The sequence below is a fragment of the Manis javanica genome, chromosome 4, assembly GCF_040802235.1.
Source record: "Manis javanica isolate MJ-LG chromosome 4, MJ_LKY, whole genome shotgun sequence".
In the NCBI taxonomy this organism is placed as follows: Eukaryota; Metazoa; Chordata; class Mammalia; order Pholidota; family Manidae; genus Manis; species Manis javanica.
Window position 1 is genome coordinate 99,300,223 of NC_133159.1, and position 18,774 is coordinate 99,318,996.

Below are 18,774 nucleotides of genomic sequence, written 5' to 3' on the forward strand. Positions count from 1 at the left end.
GATCCTGAGCACTGGGATCTCCCCAAGAAACTTGTCTACCTGCCTCCAGGGAGCCTCAATACAGCATGCCTGAGAAAAACCTTGTACTGATCCTCTGAAGTGTGCATTTCCCAGGAGGCACCCCCCGCCCAGGAGGAGCTGCAGAGACCTGAGAGCCTGAGCGGTTTGTCTCTGGGCCACTGTGCTCCCGGCTGAGCTCTGGTCCTCATGGAGTGCTGGCATTTGCTTTGATACATCAGCCTCCGAGAGCCAGTAAACCTGGGTGTGCCTGGCAATGGAACCGCCCTCAGAGCCCTGGAGAGTCAGGTTTGGAGCCTCAGAGACTGAGGATGGGGCCCTAGGGCTCCAAGGTGACGGCAACTTGAGGGCTCCCAGACCTCCCCAGATGCCCTCTGCCCCCTCCACAGCTGCCCACTCCTTACTAGACCTGGGGCCTCTTTCTCCCAGCATCACTGATCTCTGCTCAGCCCATGCCCCAAGCCCCTGGTCCCCAGGTATAAGCCTCATCCTGTGAAAGTCTCCCCTATTGGTCCCTTTTCCTAAAAAGATTCAAAGTGGGAGAACAGGGAAGCAAGACATGCCATGATTTTACCTAACCTGGGCTTGAAAAGGCCAATTCCCCTGGGAAAGTCCCTACCCATCAGCAGTGTCCCCGGCCCTCCCCTCCTGTGTAGCCCCAGCTCTGCCAAAAACACCACGTGACGGTTGCCCCCCACCCCCTAAAGGCACGGGGCTTCGGCCCCAAGGGAAACCACACTTTGCAGAGATGCGGTATTTATTGAGAACCATCTGCTTGAAAACCTGATCTTTGTGTGTGCGTGTGCACATGTGTTTGGGGACAGTGTGGTCCCTGGTCAGCAATGCAATCAGATGGCCTTGGCCAGCCCCACGTGGTTACTGGCCCTGTCAAAGACACTGTAGTACTCCCGGATAAAGACGTCCCCCAGGATCCACAGCTGGGAATCACCATCACCCTGAAAGCCACTGCTGCAGATGCCCTCCATCTGGGAAAGAAGGCAGACAAGAAGCTGGCCCCAATGCCCTCACTGGCCCGATGGCAGACCACTCACTACCCTCACTCTCTCCGGCCCCCTGCCCCCCATCATAGTTACTCCACACACATCAGAAGATCTCACTCAACAGATGAAGAAATTGACATTCAGAAACTAATGTGACTTAATCCAAGATCACCCAGTGGGGTTCCCCTTCCACGGCCTTGCCAGGTTTGGGGTGCTCAGGATTAGGCCAAAAGTGAGGCCAGTGAGTCAGTGGGGACAAGGCTTGGGTCCCCACAAAGCCCGGGTTACCTAAGAAAATCCTGAACAAAGTTCTGGGCTCCAAGTGTAGAAGCTGGACAGAGGTTCCCATGGGGGCTGTGGTCCTGCCTGCCCCCACTCCCTCGAGCCACCACCTTTGCCCTCCCTGTCAGCCTTACTCCTCCTGGGGTGAGGCTGGAGCAGCCACAAATAAGGCTCAAGTGCAGAAGGACCCCGCTCAGAAGGGCCAGTTGGTCTAACGGTACATTCTGCAACCCCCACCCGGGTGCCACTTATCCCCAGGCCTGCTGACCAGGCCGGGAGAGGAGGGGTGCCAGGTGAGCCAGGCTTCCCCCAGAGGGTCGTACCTCATTGGTGTAGGTTGAGGCCGGCAGCGGGTACTTCCTTCCATGTATCTCAAATACCACCTCAGGCATGCTGCTCAGGCTCCCGCAGTCAATGTCAAACTAAAGACCAGAGGGAGGTCCTCTTAGAAGGGTGATGGGGGTTGTCCAGCTGGAAGAGACAGAGGTGGGCCAAGGCCAGACCCTCTCCTCTGCACCGGAGCCAAGCAGTGGGGAGGGACCTGCCTATGGAGAGGACCCTAGGGGGGCTCTCAGGCCTCGAGAGGATCACACTGAGGGGGACCAGCTGTCAGCCGACCCAAGGACAGGCCCCAGCATGAGACAAAGGGTTTGCGGCAGTGTTTCCCTGCAGCCCCAGCCAGAACTCTCCTGGACACTGGGGGCCCTCAGCTGTCAAGGAGGAAGTGGGGAGACCACAGGTGGGGGAGAAACAAGGGGACACAGCAAAGTTCAGCGAGTCAGGGACGCACCACCCTCCCAGGGGACAGGAGGTCAGCCCTTGGCCGCTGCATGAGACATGGAAGCTCCCACAGCAGTGGTGGGCCAAAGCTGGAAGGCCGCTGTGAAGGCCTCCCAGGAGATCCCGCCGTCTGCAGTGAAGTGGGTCCCCTCCCCTCTCTTTGTCATTTCTGCCTTGTGCAAAGAGGGCCTGGGAGATGGGGGTAAGGGCCTGGCCTCACCTCGCCATATGGGTCCTGTGTGGCTCCAATGGCTGCCTGGATATTGAAGATGTCGCTGCTAGGTCCCACCAGCATGGAGGTGCCTGTGTCCAGGATGGCCTCGCAGCCGCCATCACAGGCCACCACCACGCCATTGATAGTGATGCTGCAGAGGGGACACAGGATGGGCCCCCAGTGCATCTAGCCCACCCTCCCTGGGTCCCTCCTATGCTCCCCAGACAGAATTCTCAGACAGGGGGGGAAGCCCAACCAACCTAGACCCTTCCTGGAGCCCCCATAACTTTCTGAGCTCAGAGAAAAGACCTCAAACCATTTTCTCCCAACTCAGTGGCTAAATTGAGGCCAGCCTACTTTCTGTGGTCCAAAAATGTCAATAAAACAGCAAAGTGATGTGCACCGAGGGGTGAGGAAGCTCTGCACTAGTCACCTGAGATCTGGTTTCTGTTTTCTCCAGGCCGTGGACTTCCTGCATGTCTCAGACAAGTTACCCACCTCCTTGCCCTCACGCTTCTCCTTTAGGAAATGGAACATTAGTGACCCCTTCCTTGGCTTCCTCAAGGGATGGTTTTGAGGTTCAAACTCAAGGTTAATAAGTGATAAAATGAAGGTAATAACTCTCATCCCATAGGGTTCTAGTGAGGAATAAACAAGATAGTCACATTGCCTAGCAGGTGGTAAGTGCCTGGTGAATGCAGCTAGTCTTATTAATAAAGTACAGGTGAAAGTTTGGCATTCTCACTGACAAAGGTCATTGGCTCTATAAATGTCTAATTCAGACTCTAGTGTGATGGTCTTATGAGTTGTGGTGCTACAGTCCTTCTCAAAGCCTCCTAAGCTCCCCAAGCCTGGCATCAGCCCCTAGCTGGCATCCACAGCTGCTGCTCACTTACCTGTCCACAGTGAACTGCCAGTATGCCTGCCTGGTTATGGGCACCCAGTGCAGGGATCCTGTGTAATATGATGGGTCAATGGCCCCCAGAATGAGCATGCTTCCCTGGCCATTCCTGAAACAGGAAAGGCATGCTGCAGCACTCTGACACCCCAGCTCTGTGAGGAGGTGCTGCAGCCCCACATGGGGGCAGATGCGACAGTCAATGGCATGGTGGTGGCCTGTTAGGAAGCTCCCACAGCAGTGTGGGCCAAAGGCCATCCTGAACACAGGCACATCCATGCTGATGGGGTCTAGCAGCAACATCTTCAATATCCAGGCAGCCATTGGAGCCACACAGGACACCCCTGTCCCACTGTTCTCCTTGTCCCCAATCCCCACCTCCACCCTGAAGGCTTTGACTGAGCTCCCCCAGCCTCGCTGACACCCTGGGCTTTCCTCTGACACAGCTGCAGTATCCTCTCTCTCTGAGTTCTGCAGCCTTCCGGGCTGAGGTGGCACCTGAGGCCCAGTGCATGACCATACTGTGTGAAGGGACATCAGGAAGTAACCCACCACACAGGTCACAGGACTGCCAGGCTCTGCTCAGGGCACCCTTGGGTGTTCCCAGCAGTCACCCTGTGTCCCCACCCCCACCACCCAAGGCTTTCTGACACCAGCCCCAACCCCTTCCGCTCCTTCTGGGCTCTCTCTCACGGCCGGTGCGCTGATGGGTCCCCTACTTCCCATTCCGCTACTCTTGGCTCTGAGACTTCATCAAGCTCTGCCCACCTCCATGCTCCGCACTCGCTGTCCCCACTACCTGAAATGTGCTGTCCTGCTGTCTCACCTGGCTAGCTACCACTCATGCCTCAGTGAGCTCCCCCTGACTGCCCCACACACACACAGGTTGGTTAGACTGGGCTTCTGCATTATTATTAAGCCTTCAGTGCACCCAGATCTCCCCTGTACTGAGTGCCCTTATCACAGTGGTAATCATAGTTGTGCATGTAATTGTGCATGTTGTGTGTTTCCCTGGTTTTTCTTGTTTGCTGTTGTGTTCCCATCTCCTGGCACAGCCCTGGCCCATAGTGAGGGCCCATAAATATCTATTGAGTGAATGAATGAAAGCATCAATTAGCCCCATGCCTAGATTCTCCTGATCTCAGCTGCCCAGCCCCTTCTCCTGGGTGTGGCTCCCTTTCTCCCCATCCTGCCATCCTCTTCCAGCTGAGCTGTATCATCCCAGAGGCAGACAGGGAGAGCAGAGAACACTGGGCTGGGAGTCAGGAGTCCCAGGCTCCAGGTGGAGCTTGGCCACCAGTTCCTGGGGTATTGGCCCTCCCTGACCTCAGTTTCCTGTACAGTGAAAGAAGTCTGGACTCCTTTGGAGCCTACCCTAAAATCCTGAGTCTCAGTGACATCAACATATGATTACTGAGGCCTGCCATTTTAGAAAAAGAGGTTAAAGGCCCCCTGAGCAGAAACGGGGATAGGCTTCAATGTTCAGACACCAGAAATGAAAGTCACATTTTGGCCCAGAGGACCCTGGCTGCATTCGTGACTATGTTGGGACCCTTGAACAAGAATTGGATGTGCCTGGAAATAAGGAGAGGGTTGGTCGGATGCTGGTGACCACCCTTGAGTTGCAGTGTCTTGAAGGGGACACTTTCCTCAGAATGACAGTCCTTGCCAGGCCACAGAAGTCTAGCCCTGGCTGGGGACAGCACCTACCTGCTCATGTAAACTGAGAACAGGTCTCGGGCCACCAGGTGCCTGTTCATCATGTTGTCAAACACAGGCACAGAGTATTCGGAGGCAAGAGAGGGGTAGGCCAGTCCCAGGATCCCGTCGAACACAGAGTAGAAGAAGACATTACCAGGTTCCTGGGTGCTCAGGCCCACGGTCTGGTGGTGGTCCTCAATACTGGAGACCTGCAAGAGAAGCAGTGTGACCTCCACCAGGGGCCCCTTTGGCCAGAGGCATAAAGGTCTCAGGGCAGCCTCCACTGGCCCACCCTCCCTCCTACAGACAGCACAGTCATGTGAGCTTAAGAAGGAAAGCCCCTCCTTTCCCAGCTCTGGGCTGTGGTTTGGGGGAACTGGTCCAATGAGACAGGGGATAGGGAGAAGAGAGGACGCAGAGGAGGGTGCAGGCAGTAGTGTTCATGGTGTGCTGAAGTTGGGGGACAAGCCCGAAGAAAGGGGTGGGATGAGGGCTGCTCCAAGGCCCTGTGCCTCCCTGCAGCCCTGCCATGTGCCAGACCCGGGCATCCCCCAGGGAATAGCCATGGGTGCAGCACGGTGGGAGGAAAGAATACATACATGCTTCGTGTCTTAAAAACCTAGCTGTGATAGATCTCCCAACACAAGGGACCCAAGGAAGACAACATCAAGACATATAATAATTAAAATGGCAAAGATCAAGGATAAAGACAGACTTTTAAAAGCAGCTAGAGAGAGAAAAAGATCACGTACAAAGGAAAACCCACCAGGTTATCGTCAGATTTCTCAACAGAAACCTTAAAGGCCAGAAGGGAGTGGCATGATATATTTAATGCAATGAAACAGAAGGGCCTCAAACCAAGAATATTCTACCAGGCAAGGTTATCATTTAAATTTGAAGAAGGAATTAAACAATTTTCAGATAAGCAAAAGCTGAGAGAATTTACCTCCCACAAACCACCTCTACAATGCATTTTGAAGGGACCGCTATAGAAGGAAGTGTGCCGAAGATTAAATAGCTGTCACCAGGTGAAATAAAACCACAGCAAATTAATTACTAAGCAGATGCAAAATCAAATCAACTACCCCCAAAGTCAATCAAGGGACAGACAAAGAGTACAGAATATGATACCTAACATATAAAGAATGGAGAAGGAAGAAAAAGGAGTAAAAAAAAGTACCTTTAGGTTTTGTTTGTAATAGCATGCTAAGTGAGTTAAATTAGACTGTTAGATAGTAAGGGAATTACCCTTGCACATTTGGTAACCACTAATCTAAAGCCTGCAATGGCAATAAGTACCTATCTATGGATAATCACCCTAAATGTAAATGGACTGAATGCACCAATCAAAAGACATAGAGTCACTGAATGGATAAAAAACAAGACCTGTCTATATGCTGCTTACAACAGACTCACTTCAAACCCAAAGACATACACAGACTGAAAGTAAAGGCATGGAAAATGATATTTCATGTAACTATTAGGGAGAAAAAAGCAGAGTTGCAGTACTTGTATCAGACAAAATAGACTTCAAAACACAGAAAGTAACAAGAAACAAAGAAGGACATTACATAAGGATAAAGGGGTCAGTCCAACAAGAGGATATAACTATTATAAATATCTATGCACCCAACACAGGATCATCTACATACATTAAACAAATACTAACAGAATTAAAGGGGGAAATAGGATGCAATTCATTCATTTTAGGAGACTTCAACACATCACTCACTCTAAAGGACAGATAAACCAGACAGAAAATAAGTAAAGAGACAGAGGCACTGAACAACATATTAGAACAGATGGACCTAATGGACATCTACAGGAAATGTTGTGTATCCAAAAGCAACAGGATACACATTCTTCTCAAGTGCACATGGAACATTTTCAAGAATAGATCATATACTAGGGCAGAAAAAGAGACTCAGTAAATTCAAAAAGATTGAAATTGTACCAGCCAGCTTCTCAGATGACAAAGGTATGAAACTAGAAATAAATTACACAAAGAAAACAAAAAAGCCCACAAACACATGGAGAGGCTTAATAACATGCTCCTAAATAATCAATGGAAAAACAGAGATCAAGCAATATATGGAGACAAAGGACAACAATAACTCGACACTGCAAAAATCTATGGGACGCAGCAAAGGCCTTGCTAAGAGGGAAGTATATTGCAATATAGGCCTACCTCAGGAAAGAAGAACAATCCTGAATGAACAGTTTAAACACACAATTAATGAAACTAGAAAAGGAAGAACAAATGAGGCCCAAAATCAGTAGAAGGAGGGACATAATAAAGATTAGAGCAGAAATAAATAAAATTGAGAAGAATAAAACAATTGAAAGAATCAATGAAAGCAGGAGCTGGTTCTTTGGGAAAATAAACAAAATAGATAAACCCCTATCCAGAGTTATCAAGAAAAAAGAGAGTCCACACACATAAACAGAACCAGAAATGAGAAAGGGAAAATCACTATGGACACCACAGAAATACAAAGAATTATGAGGGAATACTATGAAAAATTATATGGTAACAAACTGGATAACCTAGAAGAAATGGACAACTTTCTAGAAAAATACAACCTTCCAAGGCTGACCCAGGAAGAAATAGAAAATCTTAATAGACAAATTACCAGCAAGGAAATTGAATTGGTAATCAAAAAAATACCTAAGAACAAAACCCCTGTACCAGATGGTTTCACTGCTGAATTTTATCAAACATTAGTGAAGACCTAATACCCATCCTCCTTAAAGTTTTCCAAAAAGTAAAAGAGGAGGGAATACTCCCAAACTCACTCTAAACCATGAATCTAAAGCCTCACTCTATGAGGCCAACATCACTCTAATACCAAAACCAGGCGAAGACACCACCAAAAAAGAAAATTACAGACCAATATCCCTGATTGGTGCAAAAATGCTCAACAAAATATTAGCAAACTGAATTCAAAAATATATCAAAAAGATCATCCATCATGATCAAGTGAGATTCATTCCAGGGATGCAAGGATGGTATAACATTCGAAAATCCATCAACATAATCCACCACATCAATAAAAAGAAGGACAAAAACCACACGATCATCTCTACAGATGCTAAAAAGCATTTGACAAAACTCAACATCCATTCATGATAAAAACTCTCAACAAAATGGGTATAGAGGGCAAGTACCTCAACATAATAAAGGCCATATATGACAAGCCCACAGCCAACATTATACTTAACAGCAAGAAGTTGAATGCTTTTCCTCTAAGATCAGGAACAAGACAAGGATGCCCACTCTCCCCACTTTTATTCAACATAGTACTGGAGGTCCTCGGCATGGCAATCAGACAACAAAAAGAAATAAAAGACATCCAGATTGGCAAGGAAGAAGTTAAACCATCCCTGTTTGTGGATGACATGATATTGTAGATAAAAACCCTAAAGAATCTACTCCAAAACTTCTAGATCTAATATCTAAATTCAGCAAAGTTGCAGGATACAAAATTAATACATAGAAATCTGTTGCACTCCTACACACTAATGATGAACCAGCAGAAAGAGAAATCAGGAAAACAATTCCATTTACAATTGATCAAAAAGAATAAAATACCTAGGAATAAATCTAACCAAGGAAGTGAAAGACCTATACTCTGAAAACTACAAGACACTCATAAGAGAAATTAAAGAAGATACTAACAAATGGAAACACATCCCGTGCTCATGGATAGGAAGAATTAATATTGTTAAAATGGCCATCCTGCCTCAAGCAATCTACAGATTCAATGAAATCCCTATCAAAATACCAACAGCATTCTTCAATGAACTAGAGCAAATAGTTCTGAAATTCATATGGAACCACAAAAGACCCTGAATAGCCAAAGTAATCCTGAGAAGGAAGAATAAAGAGGGGGGAATTATGCTCCCTGACTTCAAGCTCTACTACAAAGCCACAGTAATCAAGACAATTTGGTACTGGCACAAGAACAGATCCATAGACCAATGGAACAGAATAGAGATTCCAGATATTAACCCAAGCATATATGGTCAATTAATATATGATAAAGGAGCCATGGATATACAATGGGGAAATGACAGCCTCTTCAACAGCTGGTGTTGGCAAAACTGGACAGCTACGTGTAAGAGAATGAAACTGGATTATTGTCTAACCTCATACACAAAAGTAAACTCAAAATGGATCAAAGACCTAAAGGTAAGTCATGAAACCATAAAACTCTTAGAAGAAAACATAGGCAAAAATCTCTTGCATATAAACATGAGCCACTTTTTCCTGAATGCATCTCCTCGGGCAAGGGAAACAAAATAAAAAATGAACAAATAGGACTACATCATGCTAAAAAGCTTCTGTACAGCTAAAGGACACTATCAGCAGAACAAAAATGCATCCTACAGTATGGGAGAATATATTTGTAAATCACATATCTGACAAGGGGTTAACATCCAAAATATATAAAGAACTCATATGCCTCAACACCCAAAAAGCAGATAACCCTATTAAAAAATGGGCAGAGGATATGAACAGACAATTCTCCAAAGAAGAAATTCAGATGGCCGACAGGCACATGAAAAGATGCTCCACATCACTAATTATCAGGGAAATGCAAATTAAAACCAAAATGAGATTATCACCTCATGCCAGTTAGGATGGCCAACACAGAAAAGAATAGGAACAACAAATGCTGGTGAGGATGCAGAGAAAGGGGAATCCTCCAACACTGCTGGTGGGAATGTAAACTAGTTCAACCGTTGTGGAAAGCAGTATGGAGGTCCCTCAAAAAACTCAGAATAGAAATACCATTTGACCCAGGAATTCCACTCCTCAGAATTTACCCTAAGAATGCAGGAGCCCAGTTTGAAAAAGATATATGCACCCCTATATTTATTGCAGCAGTATTTACAATAGCCAAGAAATGGAAGCAACCTAAGTGTCCATTAGTAGATGAATTGATAAAGATGTGGTACGTATACACAACGGAGTTTTATTCAGCCATAAGAAGAAAACAAATCCTACCATTTGCAACAATATGGATGGAGCTAGAGGGTATTATGCTCAGTGAAATAAGCCAGGCAGAGAAGACAAGCACCAAATGATTTCACTCATCTGGGGAGTATAAGAACAAAGCCAAAACTGAAAGAAAAAAATAGCAGCAGACTCACAGAACCCAAGAGTGGACTAACAGTTGCCAAAGGGAAAGGGACTTGGTGGTGGGGTGGGAAGGGAGAGAGGAGGGGAATAATGGGCATTATGATTAGCACACATAATGAAGCAGGGGGTGCACAGGGAAGGCAGTATAGCACAGAGAAGACAAGTAGTGATTCTATGGCATCTTACTACACTGATGGACAGTGACTTTAATGGGGTATGTGGTGGGGACTTGATAATGTGGGGAATCTAGTAATCACAGTGTTGCTCATGTAATTGTGTATTAATGATACCAAAATTTTAAAAAATAAAAAAAACCTAGATGTGTGTCCTTGCTCTGTTGTGTGCTGTGACTTTGGACATGTGGCTTTCTGAGCTTCAACCTCCTTATCTCTTAAATGGATAAATAACAATGCATCTCAAGGTAGTGCCTGGGCGGAAAAGCACTAATGTTGCACATTCGTGGAGCAGTGACCAGATGTTTGGACACTGAGCAGGTATTGGCACTATGGTAAGGAAGAGCTAACTCCAGAATATCCTATTCATCTGCCCACTTCCCAGGAGGGCTGACACATCCACCAGTCTATTTTGAGCTACCAGAGTGGCTCACAGGACCCCTCCCTTCAACTCTAGCCCTTTTAATCCATCCTCCACACAGGTAGCCAAAGTAATCTTTGAAAATCAACATCAGCCATGCCACCCCTTGCTACAACCCTCCAGAGGGTCCTAGTGGCCCTCAGGATAAAATCTTTGTCCTAGGGTCCCCCTGGGTTCTGGTCCTGCTCCTCACACCTCATCTCACTCCTCTGACCCCTGAACCCACTCTTCCACCCACACTGATCTTCTCTCTCTTCCTTGGATGCCTCAACTAGTCCCCACATCCACAGGAGAGAGCCAAGGGGCTCCTGAGCCCTGGAGCTCTCTCCCACCTCTTGCCCAAGGGGCGTGAGGGAAGGGCAGATGCACCAGAGCCATAGCCAACAGGAAAGGGCCAGCTGCTCCGGGAACATGGGGGAAAGAAAGCACATCGCTTCAGGTAGCAGAGGAAGGTGCTGGGCAGGGAATTCGCTTTCCAGAGACCTATCTGCTGGGCCACCTCAGCCAGCATGCCTGATTCCTGGGGAGGCCTGAGCTGGCGGGCCCCTGCCAGCCAAGGGACGAAGCTGAGGAGAGGGTTGTCAGCAGGGAAAGGCTCTGTCCTTTTGGGCTCAAAGCAAAAAAGACTGGTCAGACCCAAGCAGGACCTCAAAGAAGAGCAAGGTAGTCAGCACCAGGGGATGTCACTGGGCCTTTAATCTTGGACAGTGGATGGGGAAAGAGAAGCTAACACACCTTGGTCACCTACTGGGCCCACATCTGAATTCGGTATTTTAGTATGGGGAGCCCTGTGCTCTCTGACTTGGAAGAAGATGCTGCTCTGACTTGTAAAGGGTAAGGTCAAGCCAAGAGCACAGTTCAGAGAGTCAGAGACACTCAGAGACACCAACTGTGTGACTTCAGGCATGTTAGCAATTCGTCTGAGCCTCAGTTACCTCACTGAACGATGGAGATAATAGAACCTTCCTCAAAGGCCTCTTGGAAGAACTACATTTAAAATAAGGTCACACATGTGAGACTGAAGAGCTTAGTGCTGGGGCAGGTTGAGGATTCTGAGCTAACAATGGCAAGGGCAGATGAAAGAAGGATTGGGAAGATGGAAACAAGCTGGAGAAGCTCCTCAGGTGGAGCTCGGGGGCTGACATGGGAAGGGGCGGATGCACGGAGGGAAAGCCCCCAGCTGCTGCTGGCTAAAATCCTCTCCAAATCTAACCCACCAGACCACCCAGGGGGACAGGACCCAAAGGGCCGGCAGGGTGACCCACCAGAGCCAGGGGGTCTGGGCGGGCAAGCGGCTGGTGGGGAAGGAAGGGTGAGCCCTGGCTGGCCCAAAGCCCCACTCACAGTGACAGTGTCGAAGCCCATTACGCCCCGCATGCTGCCCCTGCCATAGTGGATGGACAGGGGCTTGCCCATGTTCTGAAAGGTGGAGGACTTGTACGGGTCGAAGCGGTGGTGGTTTTCTGGAACACAGACCCAGGGTTAGTGAGACCTGTAGAATCTTCTTGCCACTGGACAGTGCCAGCCAGCACCAAGACCCTCACCAGGCCTTGTAAGAATATGTTCTAAATACTAACCATTCTCTCTACTGAAACTGAGCAGCCCAATCTCTCTTGCCCCTACAGAGCCTGGTAAAGAAATTTATATTTGCCAACCCTCAGCTACCTGTATAGCTTCCAAACAAAAAAGGGGGGAAAAGCCATCCCTATGGCTTCCATGGACATTTTAGTTTTCCCAACTTCGTGATCTAGGCAAGTCTCTTTTCTTCTCTGAACGTTGGTTCCTCATCTGGTATTTAGGGATAAAGAGAGCACCAACCTCCCAGGGTAGCTGGAGAAATCAATTATGAGCATATATTAGATGTTCCTCTTCATTACTAATGCCCCTCTCACTCTGTCCTCCCAGCCATCACAGCCCTGCTCATAGGAAGGAAACAGGACCGGCAGGGTGAGCAGCTTGCCTTGGTTCCTGACAGAAACAAACAAGCGAACATCTTGCTGCCCTGATGGGCAGTGACTGCACTGGGGAATGGGTGGGGACTTGATGATATGGGTAAATGCAGTAACCACATTGTTTTTTCATGTGAAGCCTTCATAAGAGTGTACATCAATCATACCTTAATAAAATATAAAATAAAATAAATAAACAAGCAAACAAAGAACCTACAGTCCCCTCATTTCCAACTGGTGTTTTACACATTAGACCATTATTTGCACACCTTTCCAGTCTGGACAGTTGCAAGAGCTAAGCAAGGAGAGAGGATACAAGTGGGAGGCTAGGAATGTCAAAGCAGTCTCTCCTGCCACCCCACGTTTCCACAGCCACCCTTCCTAGGCTGGCAGAGTGGCTCCAGGGTCTGAGTGGAGGGGTGGGCGGGAAAGGGGGGTCACTCACGGCAGGCATCACTCTTGCAGTAGACAGAGGGCACCCAGAGGTCTGAGGAGCCAGTGTCAAACACCACGGTGAACTCCTGGGGTGGTGTCCCAATGTAGATCTTCCCAAAGTACTGACACTGAGGACAGATAGCACCCGGTCAGGGCTGGGGTATGGCAGGGCGGGGAGGACTGGTGCTTGGCATGGAGACTATTCAGTTTTGTAGCCCCCATGCCTTCTGCCCAGAGACGGGGCAGGTTGAGGGGGAGAACTAGAATGAGTCTCACAGGGGAGGGTTCTTCACCTCCAGCCCCCACTCTGGGCTCCTGCCCCAAGCCAGGCTCGGCCTGCTTCCCCACAAACAAGCCCTACAACCGCTGCTGGAATCAGCCCAGAAGCAGACATTAGACCAAACCTTCAGCCTGCCTGGTAGGATGATGGGGCCACCCCTGCCAGGACATAGAGATGGGGTAGAGATGAGTCCTGGCAAGGCTCAGGCCCCCAAGACCTGACCCCAGCTTTCCATCCATACGTCCTTGCCAGCTCTCCCCTATTCAGAACGAGGTCTGGAGCGGGGATGAGGGTGACCTGGATGAGGGGACAAGAGCGTAGAAGAGAGCAAAGGCTGCTTGTTTTCATCCAGGAATGACGGATGAGAGACAGGCTCCAGAAAGGAAGAGGGTACAAGGGGTGTTCCTTGGGGCACAAGCTGCTCCATCCCTGCCCAGCCCAGACTAAGACCCAGGTTCCCTGGGCAGGGAAAGATAGGCCTGAGGGTGGATCCAGGAGCAGATTTACGTCCCCCCGAGGGATGCTTTTGGCAGGCAGGTCGTCTGAGCTCTGACCCTCCAGAGGCTTGAAGGCAAGAGCTCTGTCCATGCTGGGTCTCTGGCCCTCTGAGAAGCTGACCAAGGGGCAGGGAGATGCCTCCACACCCCTGGGGCTCCAAGCTGGGAAGAGCCAGGGGCTGGGGCAGAGGGGCCTTCATGGCATCCTGGCATCCATGAGAATCATCACTGGAAGGCTGGCAGGGCCACTCACGTCCAGGTAGTTGGTCAGGGGCTCTCTGGCCACCTCCCCGCCGCTGGAGTACTTCCTGCTGATGGCATAATGGTGAGTCCTCAGGAAATCCTCCAGGAGCCCTCGCTCCTTCAGGGCCCTTCTCAGCGACTTGCTTTTGTGCAGAGGGATTCTGAGGAGATGTGGAGGAATTAAGGACAAGAGTGGGCATCTCCCCAGGACTGCCCAGCCTCTGAGAAGTGCCCAGAGCCTCTGGGCTCTGTAAGCCACTCCACCACTTTTTAAAAATTATGACCCCAAGTAAAAATTCTATTTTACATCAGCTCACAAATCAATGCTTGCCCTTACGAAATGCAGTGCACTCTTGTAATTTCCTATTTCTTTTTCTTTTTTTAACACTGTGAAGACTCAATAGATCTATTTTATAACCCACTAGTAAGTTTTGCAGCTCTGAGATTTGAGAGACTTAAGCACATTGTCATTCATTCAGTCTCCAAATTCTTGCTGTGTACCTACTATGTGCCGGACACTGTATGGGGCACAGGGGACACAATAGTGAAAAGGGCACAGTCTCTATTGTCCAGAGCAATGTCTAGAGAGGAAAATGGTGCCCCCCACACTGTGGTAAATGCTATGACAATGCCCCCACCCCTTGCAAGCCCTGAGTAGCCGAAAGTGGGTGGAAATTCTTCAAGGGATTTCAGACAGAGTGTGGTCCCCAGAGAGCTCCTGACAGAGTTCAGGTGTTGGATGATGGAGGTAAATCAACAGGAACAGGGCTGTGAGCCGAGACCCTGCTCTGCCCCCTGTGGCCCTCCACGGAGCCCCAGAAGCCCACAAGCTGCAGCTCATTCATGGCAAACCCGGTTAACTCCTCCCTTCCCAGCCAGTCCCCACCTTTGACCAGCTGCTTGGCTTCACCCCTCTGGCTCCTGCTGCTCCTCCTGCAGGATGAAGGAACGGAGCTGAGGGGCCCAGCACCCCTCCCAGCACTTAGCGTCACGTGGCCTCAGGCTGATTTAAGGACCACTGGAGACCACAGATGTGAAAGTGCTTTGAAAGTAGTAAAACGGCTGTAGTTTTAAGACCGATAAAGAAAAAGGTTTTCTCATGTTGTTCACATTCCAAATGGGTCCCATGGGGAACTGGCTCACATGTGAATTACAGTCTCTCCTCAGGTGCCTCCCACCCTCAAGTGTGACTTCAGACTGGACTTGACATAAATGAAAAGTCCTTGAGACATTTCTTGGCCTTTCTCTTTGATGGTAGGAAAGGACTTCAGCCCAAAGGAAGGAGGCTGGGCGGGGCTCCAGGGACCAAGCCCGTGGCTGCCCTTTCCCATCCAGGCCCCCAGAGCTCCCCACTTGCTCAGCTCAGGATCCAGTTGCTCATTCCGCCTGGTGACTCTCACAGTGGGGCTGTGTCAGCTGAGCGGTCCCATGGCAGCACAAGGCGCCAGAGAGCCTCCCTCAGAGGGCAGCCACAGCTTCAGAGGCAGTCTGCCCCCCACGCGGAGAGCAGGGGGGCAATCCTCCACGGAAACCTCCCACCCAGTGTTGACTCCAGTCCCTTGCTGAGGCCACCGATGCCTGGCACTTGGAAAAACTTCACTTTTCAGGACCACTACAAGGAGCCCAGGCTGGTCAAAGGTACCCTGACTCCTTTTCAGGGATACGGCTTCCCAGGGATGGGTTCAGGTTTCCCTGGGCTTGGAGCTTGACAGGGCTCGAAATTGGGAACAGGAGGCAGTGTGATGTCATGGCAAGAGTGCAAGCCCACCTGAGACCACGTCCTAGCTCCTCCACTACCGACCATGTGGCCTTGGGCAGTTCAGGGACCCTCCCTGAACAACAGTTTCCTCATCTGTAAAATGCAAATAATAGTATCTAACTAATCCAAGAGAATTTGTGAAGACCTAGTTAAATGTGTAGCACCTGGTAGAAAGCAGCTCAATCAATATTGGTTATTAATTTTGGAGAAGAACCTGGGAACTTCACCCACAAAGGCATGGAGACAACAGAGAACTTTGACAAATGCAGATAACGCTTACATGTACTATCCATTGCTCAAAGCAATTTATAGATGTTAACTCATATCCTCCTCATGACAACCCTAGAAGATGGATACTTCTGTATCCTAATTTTACAGTAGATGAGGAAACCAACCACAGAGAGTTAGGAGAGTGGTGGAGCTCGATATCAAATCGCATGATTCCAGAAGCCGCACCCTCAGTCTCCCAGGCTGCCCACTTGCCCCTGTGTTGTAGCTCACCACACCCTGAAGTGCAGGGGCCCCCTTAGAGGAAAAGGTCCCAAATGCAAAGAGAAAACAGATGGAGCACTTATCTTGGGACCCTGCGGCATCTCCTCCAAAGACTCCCCAGGGGAACCCATGGCTGGAAGGCCAGGGAGAGACCTGCCCAGATCAGATGCATGCCATGCCCTCCCCTCCCCTGGGGCCTGACACCCACCTGCTGGTCCCACTGCCCTGGGAGAGAGCTAATACTGCAAGTAGCGCCACAAGACACCGCATCCTGGGCCACAGGCTGGCCACTGCTGGAGCTGGTACACATTCCCCCAGCCTATATAGAGGGTGTGCAGTTCCCTCTGGCTGGAAGCCCAGGCTGCAGAGGTAGCCCCTGACTCAGGCCACTACACAAGCACATTAAGATTGCTCCCAGGGTACCCAGTGCACTGTGATAAGGGCCATAAATTCCACCACTCCAGGGAGTTCAAAGTCAAAGGGTGCACATACCTGATCTTCAGGCCAGGAAATGCCAGACAGGCCTCCCTTATCAGAGTTCTCCGCCCCAGCAGGACTTTCTGAGTTAACATAAGTGGGGCCACCACCAGAAACTGTCTTGTGTTCTACCTTATGGTCTGTAAAAAGGCCTATTCCCAGTGGACCCCACTCCTGCCCTGGCTGCCCCCCTTCCTGGGGAGCCAGCAGCCTGCCCTGGCCCGGAGTCTCCCGGCTGTTCCCCCGTTGGTACTCACTCTCATCCTAAAGGGGCATCTGCGGCTGAGAGCACACGTCCAACCTGTCACCTGGGTCTAAGAGGGATGGCAGGCCCAAGCCCCCTGCACCCCCAGGGCTGTGGCCCTGGACTCCATGAGAAGAGTGTTGGGAAGGTGAGGGGGTAGATGGCAGATCCCATGAGCAATTGGGAGGATGGGGAGGGTGAACTGGGGATGCAGCGTGTGCCACACACACAGTGGATGGGGGAAGAGAGGACAAGACGGTCAGGCTTAGGGAACAGATCAAGCCAAAACTTGGTACCTGAGTCCCACAGGGAAGTCTAGGCAGAGCTCCTGGGAAGCACATAGGCAGGGGTTTGTGATGAGGAGAGGACCCAGGGTACAGGTAGGATCCCAGGCCTGCAGCCTTTGAGAGAATGATGGCAAGAAGGGAAACAAAGACTTGGCGTGAGAGTGGTGGAGAAGGTCACATCCCAGAGGCCAGGGGAGCCCATAAGCTGCAAAATCGGGATCAAGTCAGGGTAAGGCAGGAGCTTCGGGACCACAGGTGCGCAGGAGGCCACAGCGCTGACACCCTGCCCCCTACACAGACATCTACGCAGTGAGGCAGGCTGGAGCAGGAGAGCAGGCTGGGCAGCAGAAGAGGTGGGCATGCAGTCGGCCGCCACCAGGGAGGAGGATCCAAGCCCCCACCACTCAGGACCTACCTGCTTCCCCTTCTTTTCCTTCTAAGTCCTCTAAGGGGCCTCACATTCTCCTATGATCTTAGACTGCAGGCAAAAACATCCCAGCCTGGACATCTTGCAGGTCACTTCTGCTTTCTGCCCTGCCCACACCTTTCCCGAGGGAAAGAAGGGTGGAGCTGGCTTGTCCTATCCTGAGGAAGAAAAAGAATAAAATGAAAGGATTTTTAAAAATCATAAATCAGTCCCTCAAAATATTATTCAGCCACTTTAAAAGCCTATACCATGTATTGTACGCTTACTTAGTGTCAGATACCTTGCATTTACTATCTTAAAATACCCCATTTTACAGATGAGCAAATAGAAACATAAAAAGCATAACTAATTCTCCAAGTCACTCAGATAATAGCAAATGGACCTAGGATTTAAACTATTTAATTCTTGACTGTACATTCTCTCCATTTGACCACATGACCCTCCCAGCACCAAAATTCTGCAGTTCAGCAAAGATGACTGAATCATGTCCACTCCCGACAAGCCTCAGGCTGAAGATCAAGGGGACCCAGGGTCTTTAATGTAGGACAGAAGAACAGCAACAACCAGCTGGGATAGACCTTTGGAGGGTAGAGACCTGACGCACCAGAAGGCTGCCCTGCACATGTATAACGGCACCCACCCTGCCCCCTCCTGCCTCAGAAGTGATCTCCCAAAGTGACACACCGGCCTGCCCACCAGCCATGGTCAGCAGAGCTTTGGGGAGAGAACAGCTCCCAGGCTCCAAACCTGCACCTCTATTTGTTCTGCATCAAGTGACCTGAGCCCTGGAACCCTCTGCCCAATGCATCATGGAACTGGGAGAAGGATGGGGTTGAGGATCCCGCCCTACACGCAGGAGAGCACATTATCGGTGACGGGCAGCAGTGACTGGGAAGCACATTCCAGCTTCCTGAATGGGAGAGAAGAGCAGGAGGAGACGGGGGCTGGGAGGCAACCCCGCCCTGATGCAGGACCCTGGACTGTTGGCAGACTTGGGCCCCTAGATCACTGTGACACACGTCTTAAGATCATGCTTTGCTTTAAGAATAC

At 49.9% G+C, this 18,774-nt stretch overlaps 1 protein-coding gene across 2 annotated transcripts; it reads right to left on the minus strand.

The window, feature by feature from the left end:
• Positions 1-761: 761 nt before the first annotated feature.
• Positions 762-16,599, minus strand: LOC108399923 (chymosin-like). Of its 2 annotated transcripts, XM_017664973.3 has the most exons (9): positions 16,498-16,599; positions 14,049-14,199; positions 13,029-13,146; positions 11,979-12,097; positions 4,904-5,103; positions 3,192-3,305; positions 2,302-2,446; positions 1,625-1,723; positions 762-1,004 (listed from the first exon to the last, which is right to left on the minus strand). In XM_017664973.3, the coding sequence occupies exons 1-9, from the start codon at positions 16,557-16,559 to the stop codon at positions 867-869; spliced, it is 1,146 nt and encodes a 381-aa protein (XP_017520462.3). In that variant the 5' UTR covers positions 16,560-16,599; the 3' UTR covers positions 762-866. The 2 variants fall into 2 exon arrangements, with proteins under 2 accessions (XP_017520462.3, XP_036860725.2); XM_037004830.2 differs by lacking the exon at positions 3,192-3,305.
• Positions 16,600-18,774: the final 2,175 nt, after the last annotated feature.